Below are 24383 nucleotides of genomic sequence, written 5' to 3' on the forward strand. Positions count from 1 at the left end.
GTAGTATTTATTTTGACTTGACCTTTTTCTCAATTAATACATTTTTTTAAATATTTTTTAACATATAATAAACACCCCATGTAACAAACTCAAAGCTAATGTGTTGCTTAATAATTACTTATCAATAGGCCTACTCGCAATGACGAGAGAACAAAACAAACTAAGCGACTAGCTGTTTGGATAAGATTAAGAAACTTCAAGTGGGCTTATAATTAATAACAAGGAAATAAACTAAAACGTGATTAAACAGGAGACTAGTAATAACCTATTCGAGGTTATAAGGACAATGTGACTAAACATATATGACTCTGTCTGCCTGACTAAGGTAACGTTTGCTAATTAAAACTTTCACTTGTACAATTGCCAAGACCAAAATAAGACTATTGCGCTATTGTCACATGCCACCGATACTGTTATGCAATAAATATAGATTTGCACTTTACTTAGCCTCAAATGCGTTTGCTGAATACAAAGACATTAAATTATATGCCATCATGACTTTTTATTTTACGACTTTTATATGACTTTCTACATAAAAATTTTAATTTATATTTTAAATGTTTCATTCATTATAAGGTTTATATGGGTTTAGATGAATATAAATATGTAAATAAAAAAAAACCTTTTATTTATTTTTGCAAACAATTTTTGAATTCCTACACAATGCACATGTTTTGTATTGTATGTTAAATTATACATTTTTTTTTATTTGCGTGATGTTTCGGTACCGTTCGGGCGCCTCTTATTAACAATAGTGGTGTCACATAGTTTGAAGCTATTTGGCCCAGTAGTAGAGCCTGGCCCAACAAATCAATGTAGTTTGGGTGTGACGTAATCAGCTGGTAACGTCATAAAATAGTACACAAAAACGGTATTATAAGAACAATAAACCTACAACCAAGACCATTCCTTTTATATTTGCAAACTAATTCAATTATATTTTAACAAACGTCACACAAAATGTAATAAAAAATTCAATAAGTTAAGACATGTGTTTACTGTTTAACAGGGTCTTTTGTTACTTTACCATGCGCACAAGTTTACTGGCAACTTTAACAACTTACAATAAGATTTACTATTTGTAGGTAAAGTTTTAAATCTCAAAAGACTTAAATTAATTTTCAAAAAGATGTGTTGTAATTATAAAAGAGCGTTGAAATCTGACGCCTTTCTGTTCATTATACAAAAAGTTGAATTGTTCTTATTTACTTATACGAAAGCACGTAGCCTTAAAAGTACAAAAAGTCTAGGAGTTACATATATTTAGGGCATTAAAAACATTTTCTAGTAAAATGCAGATAACAAAAATATTGATAATATATTTATTAGTTAAGTGTGACTTTTAACATACCTGATCTACGTAAACACATATTAAAGTAATCAACAATAATAAAAAACTGTCTTGCTAATCAGAACTAGTTGCGTTTTTGGCATAGCAAGTGCGTAGAAGTCGCATGCGATAATCAAAGCAATTAAATACACATAAACAATAAAACAGTGCCCTACAGCAGACAGTTGCGTTAATTATTTACTAATAAAACTTTGTGCTACATCAAAGGTTAGTTATAAATATATGATCTTATATTTGTAAAGTAAATTTTAGGTTTTAAATAGTGAAATAATGCAAAGGACTCAAATTTTTCTAATTTTTCTTATTCTGACGGTCAGTACATCTGCAGGTTAGTGATAGATATTTAAAATGCAAAGTTAATTGGTTATAGTGTAAAAATTTAAGTACCTTAAAAACGCACAAATAAATATTTGCAAAAATTAGATTGAAGTTTAGTATAAATTTATTAATTTTCATAATCAAGGGTTAGAATGTAATCAAGGATATTTCAGCCTAACCTTGTTGGAAGGTTATAACATGACAACTAAAAATTGCAACGAAGGAGAAATGTGTTCCAGTTATTACGGAACATTTTGGCTTGGTGAGTTTTAACAAGTTATTTTAAAGCAAAAGCTATATGACATTCACTCAATTTTTTTTACTACACATCTATATCATTTTATAATAATTCACGTAATATAACGCACTTCACAATAGAATCGTGTTTAATTAAATACCTAACACCGAAGAACGTGGCTTAATCATACTCAATTTATTTATATTTATTAATCCAGTACCTGTCGGATTATTTCATTTTAGCCTAAACATAAAGTTGACTAGAAAATATATTACTAGTAGTAAAGGGGAACTCGTTAAGACATTTCTGATGGCAGTTGTTACACAAAGTTGTTCTTGCGATTGCAAACGGTATTAGTTTATGTTACCTCTTTGTGCAGACGAAAAGAACCACACTGGAGTTTTTACTGATTGTGCTCCGCCTAGTTTTTGCTGGACTGTCGAGCAATGTAACACCCCACTCAACTTAGGAATATTCACAGCTTTTACCGGGTTTGATATCCTGGAATGTCATGGAGTGGTTTGTTGTGACGAAAAAGATCTGTGCAACGACGGTAATAGATTTGTTTTTATGGATCTTGTTGTAATGCCTATTGATTTAATTAAAATTACAAATGAACTATGCAAGTCTTTCTATTTAAGCCGATATTTTTGTTAAACCATTGCAGTTTTTACAACAAATCCTGAGATAGTTTGCCCAAAAAATGCAACAATGCAGTCTTCTTATTTTTGTGATTACATCAGTTGGAGAATCTTGTTTTTACAACAGTGGCAGCCTTTGTTTATTGACTGGAGGTAACTTATGTAAAAAAAACTCGACTTAAACTTGGAATAACTAAAGTTTTTTTAGTGAGATCAATTTTTAAACCAAGTATTTTATGATTTTACCTAGTTAGGTTAGTTAAAACAGATAAAAACGTAACTAATCAATTCAATTTTACTAAAATTTAAGACTATATTAAATTAACAAACTAAAAACCAAAAAATAAATGGATTTTTTTAAAAGTAAGCCCAAGTCGATTGAATTTTATTTTATTTTAGTGCCAATAATGAAGTTCCAATTCCCCCTTGCCCAAACCTAAAAGTTCGTTGTAAAAATGTACCACTAACTAAAGTAGTGGTTGATGGGTATGGATGTAATATTGCTTACTGTGAAGATGGTTTATGTAAGTGACGATATTTGCTAAACCTATAGGTTTAAATTTTTGGAAGGTCATAATTTTTCCTGATTCGTGGAATTAAAAATTTAATTATATATTCTTATAAAGTTTTGATAGAATTTGGGTTTTTATACGATTTTTGGTTTATTGGAAATAAAATTTAGTTGAGTAAAATATAGATTTAATATTTATAAATACAAATAGATTATTTTCGTTTTGTTTTATTTTTAAGTTTTTAAATAGTAAGATAACTAGCAATGCTATTATTGATATCGTAGAAAAAAAAACATAAAGTACATAACAATTTTAACTATTCTTTTTCTTGTAAAATTTAATCGAATGCAATTAGTTTTACAATTTTACTTTGGCGTTAATTTTATATTACCTTTATTAAGATACATCCGGACCAGATATTACAGCATGGAGATTAGATTACAACACTTGGAATGATCATTACCAAGCATGGAGTAAATCGGCTGGATATTTCTAAAATAAAAAAATATATATATATTTTGCCGCAAAATAAAAATAAAAAAAAAATTTGCATTTTAACCACGTATAAGACGTAAATTTTATATTTTATTTTTTGTATTAGAACTTTTTTTTAGATTGTTAAGTTATTTAAATATTTTTTTAATCAATTTCTTTTATAACGGTTATATTTTTAAAATTATTTTACTTAGCTTGGGTATTGATGCGATTGTGTTTGCAGGTATGTTATTAAATAAAATAAATAATAATAAAAAGTTATTTAAAAGGCCAAATTTAACTACAAAATAAGTTGTATAAAAATGGAAAGCCAAAGTTATTACAAGACTAGATAAAAAATTTTAAAAAATGAAAAATTTAACTTAAAATTGTATTTCACAAAATAAATAGCCAATATTTTAATTTTTCTGTTTTATACAAAAACTCAATAAATCGGACTTAAAATAAAATTTTAACAACCGTCAGGTAGCGCTAGAGATTAAGGACGCGAGTCGACGCGCGTCCCGTTGTATACCTAAAGATAACACAAGAAAGTCCTTTCTTAGTCATAATTCTATTGTGTGTTGACAAAACCATTTGTTTGAACGCTATTTTGTTTGCGAATGTTGCCTATGTGTATAAGAGCTTACATTACAACATCAGAGACTAAAGGAATTTATTACAAGAGCAGTCATTTAATAGTTCCTGCCAGGGTAAATTTAAAAAAGAAGTCGCAAGGCGTTAAGGTGTTAGTGAAGAATTTAAGACCCAAAGCAGTATGCATTATTTGTATACCAATTAGTGGCAAGTGTATAACATGTAGAAAGTACGGATAAAATATATTTCAAATACTAAAAGTGTAATAAATTAATAATATAGCAAGGCCACGCTTATAAAACTATAAATTCTCCATCACAAACAACAAAAGTTAGTATATATTTTCCGTTCATACAAAAATCTAAATTAAAATTTTATATATTTACTAAACACTGTTTCAAATATTTTTATAAAACAAAAAAACAAGTAATTAAAATGCTAAGTAAACGCGGTCTTGTACGGAAACGATAAAAAGTTTTTCTGTCAATAAAATCGTAAAAAAAGTGCTCGGTTGAGAGTTTAGCCAATAGGTTTAGATCGAAGCGATAAAGGCTCGTAAGAGTAGAAATTCAGTTGAGAGGACATACGCTAAGCGATAGGTCAATACTATTTCAAATACATATAGATAGAGAATTAAGTAAGGCAAACAGAAAATGTAAAAAATGTGTTAATAAGGGGTGGTAGTTCAAAAATTTTGGCATGTAATAATAATTTAATAAGCGACGTGTTTGAAAAGTTTTAAAAAAATTTAAGAGTTTTAGTTGGTTAATATTTGACTAAGAGAGAATGTAGATAAAGTAATATATTATGAGTTAAACTATGGTTTTTTGTACAACACCGTTTAGGCCAAGGCTTTCTTTTTAATAAGAGTAATGTTAATATAGTATTGATCTATGATAAATTTAACTATAACTATTTAAAATGCTGTTTACTAAAAAAATATTGTTAATTTTTATTTTATAATATTGCAACCCCTTGCTGAAATTTGATTTTTAAAGGTTAACTTAGAATTGCAAACTTAAGATATTTTAATTCAATAAACCATTTCATTCTACTTTAATTGATCACCCCAGTCAGTCGACAACATGTCTTATTTGCTATGATTTATTTTCCCAACTAACGATTGGGGTATGGCTCGATATTAGCACCTGCTAAGCTTAATTCACTGCGACACCTATTCCTAATTGTGTTACATAATTTAATGCTGTATGTTTAAACAGGGATAAATTAATGTTAAGGAACATGGTGTTAAGTTTAGCAAGATCGAGGTAGAAAAAGCGACAACAACAAAAAAAAAACAACAATTCGAAAATACCAACAATAACAACAACAAAATTGTAACAACAATAATTTAGCAAAATAAATTACTGAAAAACTTTTAAAACAAACAGAAAAAAGACAAACTTTGAAAATGAACAATCAAGAATATGGATCAAACGAGTACGAAGAATATAGGGTTAACCGCCCTTACCCCATACTTTCTGCCTCCCCTTCTCGGAGCATAAACTATTCTGACATTACCAGCCCCCTTAATCACAGCGGGAATTACCCCGGAGAACCTAGTCCCCCAAAACAGCCAGGTTCCCGGAGTATCCAATCCCAAAATGAGAGCCCGGTGCATTCTCTTTGTTCAAGCGGTCCCGCACCAACTTCGGTGTTTTCCCCTGACAAGGGTTGCCCGCCCCAGATACACGTACAAGCCGAAACCCCGTGCCCACCTTCGAATAGAGAAACCCCCGTTCCAATGGGGGTCGTTTATATGCCGGTGAGAGTTTATATTTAGATAAATTTGAACATTATTTTTTGGGGGGTACATTTTTTTAAAAGTCTCTATTTTTTTATCAGATGCAAGTAATGTCACCCAGAGGTCAACTACAAGAACATTTTTCCAAGCTCAGAGTTCAGCAGAATGGGACGCCCAACTTAACATACCAACAGGCAAGTTATAATATTTCAAAGCGTTAATCTACTGCGGTTATACTGGTACACGTTAGACATAACTCTACACAAAGAATAGGCATCAAACATGACTTTGAATTCTTACAAAAAAGTCAACAGCACAGGAAACTCCAACGTTCAATAAACTTGGAACTATTATTTTAACAAAGACTGGGCAAATTAGGATAATAATTGATGTGACTTTTATGTTTTAGCTGGTATGAACAAATTTACATTTCCCCCCGCTTAAAAATCAATATCTTTTATATTTCAAAAGCAAAATGGCGCAGAACTTTATAGAAGTCGCGTCGTTAGGCTTTCATAAGTGTGTTTAGCGTGTTATTGTTTGATTAAGACACAGTTCAAAACTGCTTTCGTTAAAAGAAATGAAGTGCTTGGAACAGTTAAAACGCACATATTATGACCTCATAATTTCAAAGTCACGCCTCACCAAACTTGTTGTAATAACTGTTGATTTAATCATAGAAAGATTAATGAGAAAACTGAATCTACATTTTTTTACCCATTCAAGTAATACACAACTACACAAAAACCTAATGCCTAGTTAAAGACAGTAAACATTTCAAATACATCCATTTTGACATGTTAACTTTAAATACAAGACTTAAAAATAAAAAATAAACTTCAATATAAAAAGTTTATTATATTTGGTATTTTGTTTAACTTGTGTTTTTTTTATAATTGGCAACGTTTAAAGATGTTTTTTGTGTAGCTATCATGACCTAAACAACTTTAACTTGATTTATGTTTTGTTTTTTTAACAGGACTACAATAACCAAGGCCACAACATACAACAACAACAGCAACAACAACAAATGCATTTCGACAACATGGCACAATACAATCAACCTTCCCAAACTGGTAAAATGTTTTTTATTTTATTTTTTGAATTTAAAGATATTCAATTTTAGGTCAAGTTAAGAAAGTCGTTGCTCTATTTGCTTATAAAAGTAACACTTTCTTTAATATAGCAAGTACTTAACGGTATATCCTCGGCCTGGTGTACCTTGTAATTGAAAAAATGATAAGTCAACAAGAGGTATGTGCGTATAACGCTAAGTGCTAAACTATGGAATAAAAATGCGGTCAGATAAATTCGAAGAGTTGCGTAAACACAAGCTTAAATAAGTTGTCACTTGGTCTTGTTTAGTTTTGTAAAAGGGGTACTTTGTAGTCAAGAGATAGGCAAACATAGAAATCAAAAAACTTTAGTATTAAAAATCACGTGTGTGACCTCATGCTTGTAAAACACCTTCGCAAAATTTACCTTGTAATTTAATTTATGATTTTTTAACCCTTTACCCAGCAAAATTAGTAATTTATAATTTATTAAATTTCTAATAGAAACATTAAAATCCTTGTAGAGTTATTTATGGTGCTTTGATGATAGTCGTAAATGCTATGTACTAGGACAAAAAAACGATTTTGCAAAATTTTAGCAAACAAGTTTAATGTATTTGCAATAACAAGCACATAAAGTTAAGGGGGGGGAATTGACAGGTAAATAACACAAAGGGGGTAAAGAAATCTATATTTAGAAATTTACGTCAATTTTTAATTACTAATGTACCTGTTTTTAGTAATAATTTACAAAGCATTTCTTCATCATTTTTAGTTTTTAATCGCGCTTTTTTAAATAATTGTAAGATCAATAATTAAGCCAGGTGTACTTCTTTGATTATGACATGTTTTCCCTTTATTTTAGGCTATTAATTATAATGTCAGGTGCAAACCGTATGGATTAATTTTGTGAATACAAATGTTAATAACTAGGAAGCAAAATTTCGTTTCCATCATCTACCATCATCTATAATTTGTAATTCAATCCCAGTTTTATTCATATTCATACATGTGTACATTTAAAAAACAGCTGGAATTGTATTATAAACCTAATAAATGACAGCCTGTCAGTTTGTGATATGTATGTATACTTACACTTAAATATATAGGGTTACATGTTTATGTTATTTAATACAGTGCTATTGCGACAAACTAAATGATATGATTTGGTTTATATTGAATTAACTGACAATAGGTAAATGGGTGAATCAAACCATTTTGTTTGGTATTTAAAATTACAATACTGTCTTTTATATTGCCAACTACATAATAGGGAATTTCCAAATTAAATAAAGATACAAAACTTAAGATGAATTTTAATAAAAATGTACCCATTTTAAGTAAATATTAATTTCAGTTCACTTATAAAGGATTTACACACCGCTTTCAGTTTAAATAAAGAAATGTAACGCTTGTAAAATTTAAACAATCTGTTAAACCTATTCTTGAGTATACATTTTTCATTTAATACATTTTCTATTTAAATATGTACATATGCTTTGTTAAAAACGGGGTTGATCTTGAATTAGTAAACAAGAAAATTTCAAAGCAAATTGTACAATGACAATCCGACAATGTTATAAGCCAACAGTTACATTTTAGGCTAAATTTGTGCGTTTAGTCAGTTTTCGAGTCCCAATTTAAAAACACTGCTATACAAACTGTTTTTCTAATTCTCATACAACGTTCAATATCTGTGATTTAAATCAGCATTGTTAGCTAACAATCATGTTGTTATTTTGTCATAACGGCACACTGTTCGCCTAGTTACAGCTACTTAATACTAAATACGAGTTAAAGTTATGGCCAGTCGCGGCGATAGGGTTGTTTCAGATATGAAACTGAATCTTTCTACATCCGGATATTTCGAAACGCTTTTCACGAAATGTTTTAACAAAATAAAAACAAGATAAAATACTGTACGTTAATTCAACTTTTAAAAAGTTTAGCCAATTTTAAATATTACATTTCACCGATTCGAAAAAGATCCTTAATTTTTGATATTTTTAAAAGGTTAAATTGTCGATGACTCTCACATGTAACATTTAAAGTTTGTGTTGTGTTATTTACGTGTTCTTTACGCTTCTAACGCTTTAAATTACATTTAAATCAACTGTCAATCAAAATCTCCAGATCGCTTACCCCTTTGTCACGTGACACCAGACACGTGCTCGCCTTTCATCCGACGACAATTTGAGTCCGTGACGTCATAATAAAGAATCGAAATCGAATATGTGTCGTGCGAAAGCGTTTTGTTTAAAAAGAATTGTTTATTTTTTAATCGGATGTTTTTCAAATTACAACAATTAGGAATACGGGAATTAAAACTTGTGATAATATTAAGTTTAAATTATGACGTCATATTTTGAAACAAAAACAATGACGTCATATATAAAAGCTATTCTTCTAATTTGCCCAAACTATGCACATAAAAAACCTTACAAAGTAATTTTAGTGTTTTACTAAAAAAAGCAACGAAAAAAGTTTTTATATTAAACTTAGGAATCAATTTTTGAAAGATTTTATGTCGTTCCTTAATCGTGTGATAAAACAGGTTATCACGGACAATAAAGACCGCAAAAATAAACAAAAAGAGCGGGAAATAAACCGGTGTATTACCGGTAAGTCGTCCAGTTTACACCCTAATCTCTAATAAGTATAACACAATGTTGAAAAAATTTAAAAGTCATGATACTTAAGCTAATAAAAGGCTTGAAAGTTAAGACAAGTTTGATTCGTGTTAGATCTGATTTAGAAGTCGTCCTTAGCAACGCTTATGAATTGTTAGAACTTCGATTTTACAAGTGCCCACTCGAAAAGAGCAATTTTACTCAGGTGCTGTAAAGGCTAAGGCACTAAATTGTGAGCACGTTTGAACGACATTGTCAATAATTTTCCCGCTGTGCTTGTACTAAATTAAGTTATCCGTGAACAAAAAACTCAGCAAAATCCCGAAAAGTTTGCCCAATAACAATAGCGGTAGCCTAGCCAACGCACCAAAAACATTCATAGACAAAAATCACGTTTTAGAAGACATTTTGTCGTTTTTTGGGGGCTTATTTTTGGACAATAGACTCCTAATCGCTTGTTGCGTTTAACAATAAACTTATTTTTAAATAAAAAGTACTTGAACAAATTTAAACGTTTTTTAATAAGTCTCCTTTCTCCCTGAAATAAAAAATTTTATTTAATAAATTTAAAGTGGCCTTTATATTAAAATACAAGACTTAGAGTAAAGTATTTAGATAAAAACATAAGAGATTTGCAAGCGGCCCATAGTTTTTTTTCTAAAAATTTTGCACTTTGTAACCATTTCACTTTAACAAAAAAACATAATTATTTTTCTAAAATAAAAAAAACATATTTTTTAAATCACCGATTGCATAAGGCGATTTCATTAAGCCTAATAAAATAGCACACCCTTACTTAAGGGCCGGTCACAAAAATCATCTCAAAAAGGGGAGGGAGAATTGTTAAATATAGAGATTACGTAATGGAAAACCTATAAACAACTGCATTAACTGTTACAATATTTATTTAAAAAGAAAGGTATGCATTGTACCAAATAGAGCTGTAAAAAAGTTTTAAATACGAAGTAAAAAACCACGCATTTAATGTATATTACCCCTAATTAAACAGTTATAAAAGTGGCATTACACTTGGACGCCCTATAAACAAAGTGTATAATGTTGCTTGTAAATAGTAACGATTCAAATTTGCTAACAGATCTAGTTTATCAACAGCCCGCCCCTTTCTCAAATTAATTTGAAACCACCCTTTCCATCGTTAAGTCGCTCGTAAAATGACAGACTGCGTCAGCGACTCTAAAACTAGCTATGGAGAATAAACAAACCCTAAAATAACGAGCGCATGATATTTTCTAAATACGAAAGATAAACCTTATGCAGAAAAACACATTATGTAATATGTAATAAATATAGAATTTGAAACGCAATGTCATACTTAAAAAATACACAATAGTATACAGACTTGTTTATTACATAGTCTTAATTAGTTATTTTACTCAAAGACATGTGAAATTTAATTTTCTATAATTGCGAGTATTACATAAAAATTAAAAAATTAAATTTTTTAGGCATTTTTTCCAAAAAATATCCAATAATTTTACAATAAAACTGTAGGCTTATGCAGGTAATATTAAAACACATTTTTGGTTTACAATATTTGATGAAGGGTCGCTTGCTTGGCCATAAATATTTAAATTAAACTCCACTTAAACGCAACGATGTTATTCAAATGAAAATTTTATCAAAATTGTGTATGTATAACATTGTTGTACAATTCCAGACATATAACAAATAAACTGAGTTTCCTTAATATAAAACAAGCCAAGGTTAGGCATAAATTATGGGATACCTTTGTTTGCCTATGACGTAATGATTACGTCAATGGAGTCATAAAATAAGAGCAAAGCCTGACTTACACAGCTGGAAGTAAAATTATTTTTATTTTTATGACCAGTTCTAATTTCTTGATTTTAAAATAAATTTATTTTAGTTTTTGCTTAAATATATATTTCAACACGTCATCAATTTAAAATGATTTTCTATTTATAAAATTATAGACAATTCTAAAAACACATTTAATGTTAAATAAGCTTTTTATTTTGAACATAAAAATTATTTTTCAGGAATTCAACACGAAGCAAAAAACAATTATTATTCTTACAATGAAATGACAACACAACAAGCCAACATCCAATCAAATCAAGCGAATTACGCGCCAAACGGAAGGGTTGCAGTGAAAATCGAAAACGAGGGCAATTTCGACGGTTTTGGTAAAACGCAGCAAATACAAGATCAACAACAACATTCACAAGTTGATCAACAGCTGCATCAACAAAATCAACTACAAGCGCAAAAACAAGAACAGGATCAAATACAACAGCAAGAAAACAATCAAAAGTTGCAACAATCTCGTTCCAATCTACAACAACATGTAGACGAAAATGATCATAAAAAATTTTCGAATAAATCCGCGGTCACTGCGCACCCACAATGGCATGGGTATTCATCCGCGCAGCAACATTATATTCAACCACCCTCGTACTCGAACCACAACCTTCAAGTTCAAAACCAACACTTTTTAAAACCCAACACGCCTTCACTTAACCCATACAAGGTACTTCCCCCTGTGACCCCTACGCACCCACAGGAAGATTTGTTAATGCCACCGGGAAGTGCGTGGTCGACTTTTAGCGGGATGAGCGGGTTGTCTCCGTTTCCGGGGCTTTCTCCGGTGGGTTCGACTTTTGTTAGCCCCCGACATTCGGCTAGATCGGGGTCTAGGGGGTTTTCGGCAGCGAGAAAACGAACTTTATCCGTTTCACCCCTTTCGATGGACTTTGATATTAGCTCTCTGATAAGGGTATCCCCCAATTCCCTATTTTTTAACAACTCACGCAGGTCGTCGCTAACAGGATCCCCTTTGCCCCAAATAGGAATGAACGACATAAACGGAACCTACGGTCACTTAGGGGCAAATTTGAGCCCCGTTAATGGTAATATTTCCCGCCAGTTGCTATTGGCAACACCTAACAGTCAAATGCATCATCACGATCTTCCCCAAACGGTGGGCAACGCCAACCTTTGCACGACCGAAAGTGGATATCACGGGGGTTATCAGGAAAATGGGTATTTTCACCCCGTAGCACATTACCCCTCGCATTTCGACGGGCATTCTACGTTCATAGCAAGACACCACGCTGACATCGCCGAAGAGAGCATCACAGCTCAACAATTCGAGGATAAAACAAATCAGGGGGATCCAAAAGTGACGCAGTCCGGGTCCTATCCGGTCCCACCGCCCCCGTACCACCAACCCCATCCTCCCAGAAACTATAATAACGAGTTCCAAACCCATGTAGAACCCCCGAAAGAAAATTCGACTAACCCAAAAGAGGGTGGTATTTGGGTGTGTAGATGGGTAGATTGTAACCAAGTATTTCAGGTTAGTTTTTAATCTAATTTTTTAACATTATTTTACAATATATATTAACACTGTTAAAAGTATGTTAACACATGTTGCTAATGATAAACTAAAGAGTGAAAAATGTATAAAAAATTTAACAATTTTTATTTTTATTTTTTTATTTCCATTTTGTTTAAATTCTTTTAACAACTTTTTAAGACAAATATTAAGAATAAAAACGTCAAAATCAGGATGAAAAAGTTTCAATTTTGCTCTTGTAAATACAGGAACAGGATGAACTCGTTAAACATATCGAAAAACTTCATATCGACCAGCGAAAAGGCGAAGAGTTTACTTGCTACTGGCTTCAGTGTCCGCGTGAATTTAAACCGTTTAACGCGAGATATAAACTACTTATTCATATGAGAGTTCACTCCGGCGAAAGACCTAACAAATGCACGGTAATTAAAATAGATTTCTTAATTTTTTTCTTAAAAATGTTTTATTAGTTTTTTTTTGTCAGAAAATATGGGTAGTTCTTCGAAGTAGCTTTAGTAAACCAACCGAATTTTGTATTATTTTAAGTATTTAAAATAACGATTCAAATTTGGTATTTTAGAGCATGTTGTTAAAATTATTATTTAAAATACATCATACCAAAGGTAAACAAACTTACTTAATAAACATATCATCAAAATAACATTCGATAATTTCCAAACATACCGCAACATAAATCACATATTAGTAATTGTAAGGAGTTATTTCACTTTCTTATCAGTAACTATTTGTGTCATGTAAAAAGACAGCATTTCGCCTTACCACTTTTGATGTTCTCATATTTAAGTAATGCTTTCGTAATTTAAGAATGTAAAAAACGTAAAAAAAACAAGAAAGCATTCCTTAAATAAAATTCTACTAACTTTTTCCCTTATTTAAATAAGGTTTGCATACTTTTAAAATCGTAAATCACACGTTTTCTTAATTCGGTAGTTCTTAGAATTAAAACAATGTCAATATTTAGTTTAGAGTTTTAACTCAATTTGCATAATCAAACGAAAAAAATTGTAATCTCTGTATTGCAGAGTGTGCAGTTGTAATCCAAATAGCAACCAGTCTATGTTTTTTCTGTTGTTTTAAAAATTTTATATGGCAACTTGTTAAATGCATAACAGAAATGAGACTGCCCACATGCAAAGATTTTAAAGTAACTTTTTTTTACTACAAGAGCTTAATTTTATTTATTAACATAAAAATGTATTTTAAACAAAAAATTCACAAAAAAAAATATAAAATCGTTTGTTTTAGTTTTTTTTTAGCATTTGCCAAACCTTTGTTGTACTATATAATGACAATTTTAAAAAAGTGTTTTTTTGTGAAATAACAACATTATATGCTTTTTACCGGATTCCCAAAGCCCGGTAAATTTATAATCACGTCATCTTCCGTATTAGTCCCGCTAAAAACGCGCCAGTTATGCCGAAAACAGTGTTCGTTTAATCGTTCTACACGATATCGGAATTTTGCTGTGTACGTGATTTAAGTTGGTAAATGATTAACAAAAAATGTCGCAAAATTTTGATACTTTGCGCCTGGCAACCAGTTTAGGTTACAGCGAACAAATTATTTTATTGTTTGTAAGTTTTTTATTTAATCAAACAAGCGTTTGTCCTCAATTAGGTAGCTAAAGAGCATAAATAAATAAACAAGAAACTAAACAAGTCTAAAGGCTATTACACATTGTAATCATTATAGTTCTTTAGTGAACAACGTTAATATTCTTATTCCCTATAAACTAATAGTTATAAATCATCATTTTGTTAAAAAATATTTATACATAATTAACTTTTTTATCTGAACGTCCTTCAACGCCATTTGTTAAAGTTTAAAAATGAGGAGGAAATGCAATCATCAGTTTATTAACTTTCATAATAACTTTCCAAGATACGTTATAATTTCCCTGTAACAGAAGTTAATGTACCAGGCATTTTTCTTTATTAAAATGAATACTGTATTTTTTGATTAAGCGGTTCAACAAAATTAAAAGATTCTTTTTTTTTGTAATCAAACATAAAAGTTAGTATTTTTAATTTCGATGCAATTTATTTTTCACCTATTAGTTACGTTACCATCGAATTATTAAAAATAAATAGTTAAAATTGTAAAAACTACAATTTTTGTGCGATGAAGTCTTGATTTAGTTATTCAGCTATACGTTTAAAAACCTTGCTCTTTATTTCATCTAGCGACGGCATTTTAATTTTTAGTTTGAAGGCTGCAACAAAGCGTTTTCTCGTCTGGAGAACTTAAAAATACACCAACGTTCTCACACAGGTGAAAGACCCTACGTATGCCAGCATTCAACTTGCAATAAAGCGTTCAGTAATTCGTCTGATCGGGCCAAACATCAACGCACCCATCAAGATACAGTAAGATCATTTTTTAATTTATTTTAAAGATCAACTGAATTTAAATTAACAATTGAAAACTGTAATGCTGTAAGACTCTTAACTTTAGTATATCATGGCTTAAGGAAGTAAGAAACATAAAATTATATTTAAACCTAATGGTGTTGGTCTGTGCTATGTTGGCATAATTACCAAACTAGCAGCGTAGATTTAAAATATAAACGCATGCAACTTTATATCTTGTGTAAATATGTTATGTTTCTATAGTTATAATACACCTAAATGCAAATACTACTACATTAAATAAGTATGTTTTCCCATGAAATACTGATGTTTATATTAGATTTGCAAACACACGAGATATAATTACATTTGACATAATCTTAGGCTAACATCATATGGTAAAGCTACATATAGATAAATGCCCTTATTTGGAATTAATATCAAGAAGCGCCGCTTTATGAAGATTTCTGTATCTCAGGCATTATATTTACTTAGTCTTTACAAAACTTGTTAACATTTTTTTATAAATAGATTTGGTCTAAACTTTTTAAATTAAATATTTTACATTGTATCACAGCAAGATATAAATATTTGTTTAATACAAAAAATTACACGATGCCTTAAATAGTCATAGTATTAAACTTAGAATAAATTCAAGGTTATAATTTATTTAGTAAAACAAAACCCATTTTTACACAACTTCAACAAAAACACAACTTCATGTCCGACCAACTATTATAACCTATACTGTGGCCTGGGCCCTGTCTTTATATTTATTACATATGTAATAGTCAAATTAAAAACTTAGAATTGCAATGTTAGATACCTATTGTTCTTGTTATATTTACGGTACTCGCATATCTTTCTTTTACGGCCTTATACTTTTCGAGGACGGTACTACAAAAGTGATAAGATTCTATTACCAATAAGTGATTAATTATATTTATTAACAACTTTAACAGAAACCTTATGCGTGCCAAGTGCCTGGTTGTAACAAAAGATATACCGACCCTTCCTCGTTAAGAAAACATGTTAAAGGTGGACACGCCAAAGAACAATCAAGAAAAAAGGTAAATAATTTTCGAATTTAATATTTCACAAACAACTTATGTTATGGTCGATGTTTTAACCTGTACAGGTAAATATAAATTTATAGAATGTTAAAATTTGTAAAAAATTTATCGAAATGTTTGTTTAGATGAGGAATTTAGACCCGTTAGGTGGCGATGGGTTAGGAGAGTGTTTGACCATTCAACCGCTACATTTAAAAACACACGAACTTAATTACCATAACAACGATCAGACGTCAGGTATTATTGGTCGAGATGTAATAAGTTACAGTTGATTTAAGTTATGGCACTATTAAAAAATTTAATAAATTTTTTTTTATAGTTTCTGCACATCAACGTAGCAACTCGGCGTTCGGCTGTCAATCATCTATTTTTAACCAATCAGGTCACCCCACAGACCACGCCCACTCGTCTATGAGTTTACACCCAACGTTGCCCGCCATACCCCCACAAAGTTACACCTCTAAACCCTACACGCCAAGAAATCATCTTAATTACCCACGAACCCCTTCACAAAACATTGACCTCAATAATCTGATGCCCCCGCCCCCTAACCCACCACAACTACACCATCTTGCGGCCGAAAATCCACACATATTAATCCAACAATCAGGGGGACAAGACCCCCAACAAAGGTTGGGTAATTATTTAACCCCTAGGCCCCCCGCGTCACCCAGGCCTACGTCACGGCGGTCGATGGTTGGTGGTATGCAAGTTCAAGGTAAAGTTTAAAAATTATTGTAAAAACTATTGAATTTAAAGTACACAAAGTATTAAGGAAACTTAAATATAAAACACCGAAAAATTTGCATGATAGGTTTAACTAAATCAAAAATTATAATCAACTAAATAAAATGTAATTATGGTCGATTGTTATCTGCACGTTCTAATTTGTCATCTGATAATTTTTAGGTTACAACGAAAATGGCACGCCACAAAATCAAACGAATGAAAATATCAACACTGCTTATCAAATTAATGTACCGGGATCTGGCAATCCTGGCCGACGGCTGCGGTGAGACTAATATTAATTGTAGTAGCATGTGTTACGATTATTTTCTAATATGCATGGTTACCTAAATATTGTTTCATTAGAATAATAACAAATTTAAACCAAACCTTTTTGTTCCAGAGTTTATTCATCCAATTCCAACCATATTGGACCGATGACGTCACTTTTTGATGACGTCGATGGCGGAGGTATGTCGTACGAAGCAGTCCAGCGAGCGTTGTCTGCGAGAAGTAATAGTGGAAACAGGGCAGGTAAAACGTCACAGTCATAACAAATAGCGTACTGGTTGCTTGGTACATTTTAAATATTTTTCTACATAAACAAACATGATTACAAAATATAATGAATTATCTTTAACGTTGTAATTTTTGCACATATAAACTTAATGACCTAATGCAGTTTAGTTACTCTTATCTTTTTAAAAACAAACTATCTGTACGTTTAGGCTACTTTCATTGAATGTCTAGTTATAAACTTACTAAATAATCTATCTACTCTTTTAACATGTTTTACCGTCATATATTGTCCAACTTAGTTATTTGAATGGGTTATAAACAAGCAATACAACCAGTCATGGGCACTGTAAATGCTGTAACTAAACTCAAAAAACGTGCCCGCCTAAAGCGCCAAAAATCATAGCTTGTTTCGAAATCGGCGCTTTTATTTTAAACCAAAAATTACATAAGACTGTACCTCAGTTATTTAAATAAATGTAAAGCACTTTCTTTTCTATCAAGTTTTAATTAGGAAAGTAACCCCAGTTATGTTGTGTGTGTAGTCCATATTATTGTAATGTGTCTATATCTCTTTGTTATTAGATTTTTAATACAGACTTTTTATACACAATTGTTAAAGTAAGCTAAAATTGACATTTGTGAATTAACCCTTTGGTATATAACTACATTTAAATGCATTTTATCTTTTACTAGGACTGCCGCCCAATTCGCCTTTTAGCGTAGCTGCAAATTCGGATTCCAACCGAAGCAACAAAGACTCGGGAAGGCTACTTCAACTTCATACGCTGGATCGTACACCGAGTCAAATGTCTATGGTTTATGCAGACGGCCCTATGTAATTATGACGTCATAAACAGCGCTTCATATTTAAATTTTAAATTAAAAAATAAGTTGTGTTAACAAAAATAGGCCTGGCAAAAATGGCTATTATGAAAATTGTTACAATTTACAAATTAAAATGATAAAAAAGGGTAAATAAAAAAATAACTGCATCACTTTTTTATAAAGCTTAATAAAATAAATTAATAATACCCTCATGTCAATTTAAATAAGATAGTTTTAATATTAAATAATTACACTAATTTTTTATGATTTATCAGATATTTTAACTTAAAAAATGAAGCTTGATTTTTCTTTGATTTAACTTGATTGTACTGCAATTCTTTTTCTCTTTAGCTTAAAGTTCCTTTAGTAAAATTTTTATTTAAATCTGGTGTTCAGAAAAAAAGTGTTTCTCCGCAGTGTTCCAATATTCTTCCGCTATCGTTCAACTTTTATTAATCTTTACTAGAAAAAGAGCACCCTATGACATTTTTAGTGAAACAAATTAAAAAAGTTTGTAAAAAAATTAACATTGTCACTGCCCTTTAAAAACTGTGAAGTTTCTGTCTCAAATTAAAAAAAAAATTCAAATTATTTTACAAGGAATTTTCTTTTGTTGTGTTTTTCTATGTGCCAATTTGTGTGTTTGTTTTTTGACTTGTGTTCTTTTCATTTTAATTCTTCTATCCACAAAATTTAAGTGTTTTTATTACTAATTAAATGCTACTGTAATAACAAACAATCTTTTAGACAGGCAAAGTCGTCTAAAGTTATTATTTTTAGTTAAAAAAACTAGTTTGTTGTGCAAAAAATAGTATTTACAATATTAAAATGTAGAAGTACAAAATTAGAAAAAAAATATGATTTCTACTAATGGATAAAAAGCAAACTAAAAATATTATAAAAAATACATCTAGATAAATACACAAAAAAATTAATCCTAGCTGTCAGGTGCCTCATCGGGTACAGCAGGTAGTGGTATTAAGGGTTTAAGAAAATAAACTTCGACAGCATATAACAAAGAAGTTGCGAACCCGAATATATTTGAAGCAAGTCTCAGGTCGCACTCTCGAAATTTGAAAAAACTGCATTTCAAATAACAAGCCAACACCAATGCTGCTATAAGGTAGTTTAAAAACGAAAACAGAGACCAGCCCAAATCAATTTTTTTAAATTTCTTCTCGAATTTTGTCGCTATTCTTGTTATATGTAGAAGTGCTAACGCTACGCTGCCTATCATGCTTATAAGGAAGGCTGCGAGCGCCCACTTGCGGGCAGCGTCACAGCCGTCAGGGTAGTAGCATTCGTGGCCAGAAGCATCAAGTAAAGCAGAGGTCAAAATTCCAAAAAGACAAATTACAGCTTTCAAAATCCCAGGTTTTGTAAAAATGTAACCTTAAAACAACATAAAAACTAACTCCTTTGTTTACTAAGCTATACAGTATTTTTTCACACTTAACTTACCCAAAGTTTTGGCCACGTGTTCTTTCCCAAAACAAGCTTCGATAAAATACAATGATGACGTCATAATGCCAATGACATCAGCGGCGATTAATTCAAGGTTCGAGTAAGTGTACATAGATAGAACCAGAGTTGCGACGAGATAGTGACAAAATAAGAATACTGATGCGCAAACATCTATGATCTAACAAAAATTTTTAAATATTTATTGTAAATAAAAACTTTTTCTATTTAATTTTTTTTAAAGCCCTCTTTTAAATTGCTGATAATAAATTGGTGCAATTTTAATGTCTTTAAAGGTAATAGTTATTTAGGTTACAAATTGCTGTATCAGCATTGAATATCGCCCCAAAATGCGCGATATTACTGGTTGAAAGCTTTCTACTTAAAAAAGACAAATAGCGCAGAAAATGCAGAATAGGATTTTTTTTCCATGTCTGCCAGTATATTGACAATGACATGCGGCAATAACATCACATGTCACGTGATCAAAGAAAGTCAAAAATTTCCGTTTGTGACCTTTGCAACTTCCGTTTGTGACCTTTGCAAACCTACTTAATTAACTTAACCGGTATACTCTTGCAAGTTAGAAGAATGCCAATATAATCAAAAAAACAAACCTTGCATCCTGATAATTCCTTTAAAAGTTATTTATTACAAATCTACTCACCTTGTAATCGACTTTAAATTTGATTTTTTTGTACAAAGTAGTAGCTATGAGTAAATACGAAGCCAGTGAAATACACCAAGATATAACGTAAGCTGCCAATACCCAAGCTAATAAACCTTCATATTTAAGCCTGTTACTAAGGGCTATAAGAGATATAGCTACACACTGGAAAATAATAATCACACTTCGCAAAATTCCTTCTTTACTGAACATGTATGTAAGTCCTGATACAGTTTCCATTATAACTTGAAGTTCTCGTTATATAACTATAGTTGTAGTAGTAAAATTAGATACAATAGCTAATAGCTAGCAATGTACCATTAAACGATTTTTTTAACCCTAGGTATTTAAATAAAATTAATAAACTAATAAAAGTTTTAACTTATCTATGCTACTGCTTTTGTCAGGCCTATATGAAACAAATTTTACAATAGAAAAATATGCCATTTGCAAAACTACTAAACCTATTTAATAAAACATCCCTTTAATTAATATAACTAAACCTTAATTGTAATAATAACAATTCCTAATTTGTTAACACATAGTACTGGCCACAAAACGTACTAAAAGCCAAACTAACAAGGCTGGCAAATAACATGAACACACTTAAGCGAAGTGCCATTCAGTTGATTACGGCAAGTTTTAAAAGTAAGCACTTCAAGTAACCAAGCGGCTTACTACAACTTTAATTAGATTTTCAGGCAATTCCGCTTTGAAAAACAAAGATAGTCCCGGGTTCGATTCCGGCTGATAGCAATTAAACATTTTTGGTTTACCAAGTAATGCCACATTCAAAAGCACAATATTATTTAATTTTTGCAGTTTTTAAGAACATTGCTTTAAATAAATTACAACAAAATAATGACACTGAAGCACAGTAAATTATTTAAAAAGCGTGAATTAAAAGCTAGGTCTACGTCATCTACAATAAAGCTAAAAAAATAAAATGGGTATATAAATAAAAAAAAAAGTTAAAAAGTTTAAAAATACATAACATTTTAAAGTAAAAGAGATCAATTATTATGTGGATTGAATTTAAGGGGATACAGCCGCAGAACCTTTAAGTAAAACGGCCTCAACCAAATACAAAATTGCAGTAATAAATCCAAAAATATCAGAAGCCAATCTCAAGTCGCAGGGCCTGTTGTTATTAAAATTTGAGCACTCCAAATAGAAAGCAAGCACTATTGCAGCAACCAAGTAATTTATACACGAAAAAACCGACCAGAAAAAGTCAACTTTACTAAACATTTCGCCAATGTTTTTACCTACTCCTGTTACATGTAATAACTCAATAATCACGCTACCTAGCATGCTTATAATGAAGGCCGCTAGCGCCCACTTACGGGCACTATCGCAGCCGCTGTCAGCGCATTCATAACCTCCAGCGTCCAACAAAGCGACAGTAGTAGCCCCAAAAATGCAAATTACTGATTTCAAAATTCCATTTTTTGTAGTAACGTATGCTGTAAATTAAATAATTAATAATAAAAATGTAATATTTGAATTTAATCGTATTTTACCTTATCGTATGTAAGTACGACTTTTTTAATTTTTGACTGATTAAATGTATAAAAAAATTAAATATATACTTAGGTTCCCGGGAAAGTCCCCTTGACCGAAATACGCCTCCACGGCGTAAAGTATCGCAAAAATAAACCCAAATATATCAGCTGCAATTCTCTCATCGTGATGTTTCGTTGTGTATATTGACAACACTATACTAGCGAGAAAACAGTGGAAAAAAGAGAACACGCTAAGACTTATGTCAACAGCCTACAAAATAGACATTATTTACCTTTAAAACAAAGATTTTTAACCAACAGTCAAATTAAGACCTTAAAATCACATTTAAAGTGATAACTGATAATTTTTTGGTTTCACAGATGGTTTCACTACATGAGGTCATAGATTCGATACCCACTGCGCTTATGCTAAAGCGTTCTTAAGTACGGCGTTTTTGAGTCTGGGTAACTAATGTGACTTTATTTTTGGGTCGTAAAGTCGACCTTTGACGTCAAGTATAAATGAATATAAAAAACACAGGACTACAATGGCTTATAAAAAATAAAAAACTTAATAACAATAATACTTACTTCATAGGCAATACCACACTGCATTTTTCCCGATAATGTAGTAGCTATAAAGAAGTAAGACAGCAAAGAAAAGCACCAAGATATAACGTAAGCTGCCAAAACCCAGCCTAAAACATTACCATGTCCACTGCTAGCTACCAAGGCAAATGCTACACAACCGAACACAATTATTACAGCTCTCAGTATACCCTCTTTACTTGTCATATAAGCTACACCAGAATTAGCCATTTTAATATAACTTGCTTTATGTAAGCCTAAAACTGTAATTAAGTTTCTTTTAAAACTTTAAATTAAAGTTCAGTAAACCTAACAAAAATTGACACAACGTTTTTTTATAGAAATCTTACAGAAATAATTAATGTAAAACTTGAGCTAACGTCTAACTTATTAATATTTAACCTTAAATCTCGTAAAATAAAATCTAAAATCATAATTTAAAATTGAACTATGTCTATAGATTCATTGAACGTAGTTTAATATTATATATCTGTTTGAAACAGTTTCATATCGATCCTTATAAAAGCTCCCCCTTTCTTTCAGCTAATTTGTATATTTAGCCTATCAGTGAATTAACAACCTGACTTGTATGCCTAGTTTTTCAAGTGTATTATGCAAAAATAACAATTATTTTGTAATAATGACATCCACACTTTAGTATCACAACCACTTGAACTGCCAAAATTTCCTTTACTGATTTTACCAACTCGGTTGCCATAATTTTAAACAATCGCCAACCGTTGCTATACGCTTGACGCCCGTATAAATCTCATTTTAATTGCGGGCAAATAGACGTAAGACGTCACAAACAAATATTGTGACGTAACGACGAAAAAAAGAACGTAGCGTTTTTACGCAAATATGAAACATTTCAAGTACTAAATATTACTCAAGTCTTTTATTAAAGTAAAAATTGATAAATACAAATTAAAATCTAACCAAAAAAAAGTATTCGACCAGTGAAAAAAGGTAATTATTTTACTGTTTAAAATTTTAATTTAAAATATGATTTTTATTAACTTTTTAAATAACTTAAAAATTTATTAACTTTGTTCTTACAATATGCCATTCCTAATTTTGACACAGTATAGTTAGCCACACCTGAAGAAAGTAAACATACGTTTCTGTATATTGCAAACTAGCTAGTTTAAAAGTCCGGTAGAGTAAATATCATAAAAACTTACCTTGATTTTCGAGAAAAACGTTAAAAGTAAAATATTAACATAATCTAGGTATTTAAAATTTTATGGAGTATATCATATATTAAAATTTTCGATTTTATTAAAATGTTAACAATTTATTATAACAATTGTTTACTTTTGTTCAAAAATACACGATACTACATTATATGCTGCGAAAAAAACTAAAAAGAAAAATGCTACAGTGTATTATACAGTATAAGTTGTCATTGCAGTATATAGTATACTAAAATACAGTATTACAACCTTAATATAACTACATGATTATTAGTATGTTATAACAGTAATGACCATTTTACAGTTATAAAAATTTTGGCAGTGATATTTAAAGGCATATTTTGAAAATTCTAAAACCAAAGTGATAAATAGTGCTTTCATACAGTGAGAAGATACAAAAAGTTGTTGTGACAAAAATAGTGGAAAAATTTAACTTTATTGACTTGCTCTTGATAAAAATATCATAACGAAAAAAATGAGTAATTAAAAAATAAAAACAAAATTCAATTTACAAAATAATAGAACAAAAAATAACACTACAAATGTGGAAATAT

General features: G+C 30.7%; 4 protein-coding genes across 4 annotated transcripts; 2 read left to right on the top strand and 2 right to left on the bottom strand.

Moving 5' to 3' along the window:
* The first annotated feature begins 1555 nt into the window (after window positions 1–1555).
* On the top strand, window positions 1556–3771 carry LOC145745873 (uncharacterized). The gene is made up of 6 exons (XM_082564052.1): window positions 1556–1679; window positions 1815–1931; window positions 2287–2460; window positions 2575–2701; window positions 2948–3072; window positions 3462–3771. Exons 1-6 carry the CDS (start codon window positions 1622–1624, stop codon window positions 3554–3556), a joined length of 696 nt encoding a protein of 231 aa, XP_082420178.1. The 5' UTR covers window positions 1556–1621; the 3' UTR covers window positions 3557–3771.
* Window positions 3772–5383: 1612 nt separating this feature from the next.
* LOC145745120 (zinc finger protein GLIS3-like) lies at window positions 5384–19082 on the top strand. Its single transcript, XM_082563114.1, has 12 exons — window positions 5384–5896; window positions 5977–6069; window positions 6855–6951; window positions 11582–12900; window positions 13149–13322; window positions 15126–15287; window positions 16232–16339; window positions 16468–16579; window positions 16662–17060; window positions 17252–17354; window positions 17472–17602; window positions 18281–19082. The coding sequence occupies exons 1-12, from the start codon at window positions 5543–5545 to the stop codon at window positions 18424–18426; spliced, it is 3198 nt and encodes a 1065-aa protein (XP_082419240.1). The 5' UTR covers window positions 5384–5542; the 3' UTR covers window positions 18427–19082.
* A 141-nt stretch (window positions 19083–19223) lies between these two features.
* LOC145745808 (uncharacterized) lies at window positions 19224–20869 on the bottom strand. Its single transcript, XM_082563966.1, has 3 exons — window positions 20541–20869; window positions 19874–20054; window positions 19224–19804 (listed from the first exon to the last, which is right to left on the bottom strand). Exons 1-3 carry the CDS (start codon window positions 20778–20780, stop codon window positions 19350–19352), a joined length of 876 nt encoding a protein of 291 aa, XP_082420092.1. The 5' UTR covers window positions 20781–20869; the 3' UTR covers window positions 19224–19349.
* A 694-nt stretch (window positions 20870–21563) lies between these two features.
* LOC145745771 (myeloid-associated differentiation marker-like protein 2) lies at window positions 21564–22864 on the bottom strand. The gene is made up of 3 exons (XM_082563932.1): window positions 22637–22864; window positions 22133–22316; window positions 21564–22006 (listed from the first exon to the last, which is right to left on the bottom strand). Exons 1-3 carry the CDS (start codon window positions 22862–22864, stop codon window positions 21576–21578), a joined length of 843 nt encoding a protein of 280 aa, XP_082420058.1. The 3' UTR covers window positions 21564–21575.
* Between the last annotated feature and the right edge of the window lie 1519 nt (window positions 22865–24383).

Source organism: Corella eumyota, chromosome 3, assembly GCF_963082875.1.
Source record: "Corella eumyota chromosome 3, kaCorEumy4.1, whole genome shotgun sequence".
Lineage (NCBI taxonomy): Eukaryota > Metazoa > Chordata > Ascidiacea > Phlebobranchia > Corellidae > Corella > Corella eumyota.

What these genes read in the sequence shown, in the direction of transcription:
- LOC145745120 (XM_082563114.1), top strand. Translation starts at nt 5,543, where the DNA reads ATGAACAATCAAGAATATGGATCAAACGAGTACGAAGAATATAGGGTT. An exon ending in TGGGGGTCGTTTATATGCCG is followed by an intron (nt 5,897 to 5,976) that starts GTGAGAGTTTAT and finishes TTTTTTTATCAG; the next exon opens with ATGCAAGTAATGTCACCCAG. An exon ending in TGGTGGTATGCAAGTTCAAG is followed by an intron (nt 17,061 to 17,251) that starts GTAAAGTTTAAA and finishes GATAATTTTTAG; the next exon opens with GTTACAACGAAAATGGCACG.
- LOC145745808 (XM_082563966.1), bottom strand. Translation starts at nt 20,780, where the DNA reads ATGGAAACTGTATCAGGACTTACATACATGTTCAGTAAAGAAGGAATT. An exon ending in AATTTAAAGTCGATTACAAG is followed by an intron (nt 20,055 to 20,540) that starts GTGAGTAGATTT and finishes AATTTTTGTTAG; the next exon opens with ATCATAGATGTTTGCGCATC. An exon ending in ACACGTGGCCAAAACTTTGG is followed by an intron (nt 19,805 to 19,873) that starts GTAAGTTAAGTG and finishes TGTTGTTTTAAG; the next exon opens with GTTACATTTTTACAAAACCT.
- LOC145745771 (XM_082563932.1), bottom strand. Translation starts at nt 22,864, where the DNA reads ATGGCTAATTCTGGTGTAGCTTATATGACAAGTAAAGAGGGTATACTG. An exon ending in AGTGTGGTATTGCCTATGAA is followed by an intron (nt 22,317 to 22,636) that starts GTAAGTATTATT and finishes TCTATTTTGTAG; the next exon opens with GCTGTTGACATAAGTCTTAG. An exon ending in GGACTTTCCCGGGAACCTAA is followed by an intron (nt 22,007 to 22,132) that starts GTATATATTTAA and finishes TTTAATTTACAG; the next exon opens with CATACGTTACTACAAAAAAT.
- LOC145745873 (XM_082564052.1), top strand. Translation starts at nt 1,622, where the DNA reads ATGCAAAGGACTCAAATTTTTCTAATTTTTCTTATTCTGACGGTCAGT. An exon ending in TTACGGAACATTTTGGCTTG is followed by an intron (nt 1,932 to 2,286) that starts GTGAGTTTTAAC and finishes CTCTTTGTGCAG; the next exon opens with ACGAAAAGAACCACACTGGA. An exon ending in CCTTTGTTTATTGACTGGAG is followed by an intron (nt 2,702 to 2,947) that starts GTAACTTATGTA and finishes ATTTTATTTTAG; the next exon opens with TGCCAATAATGAAGTTCCAA.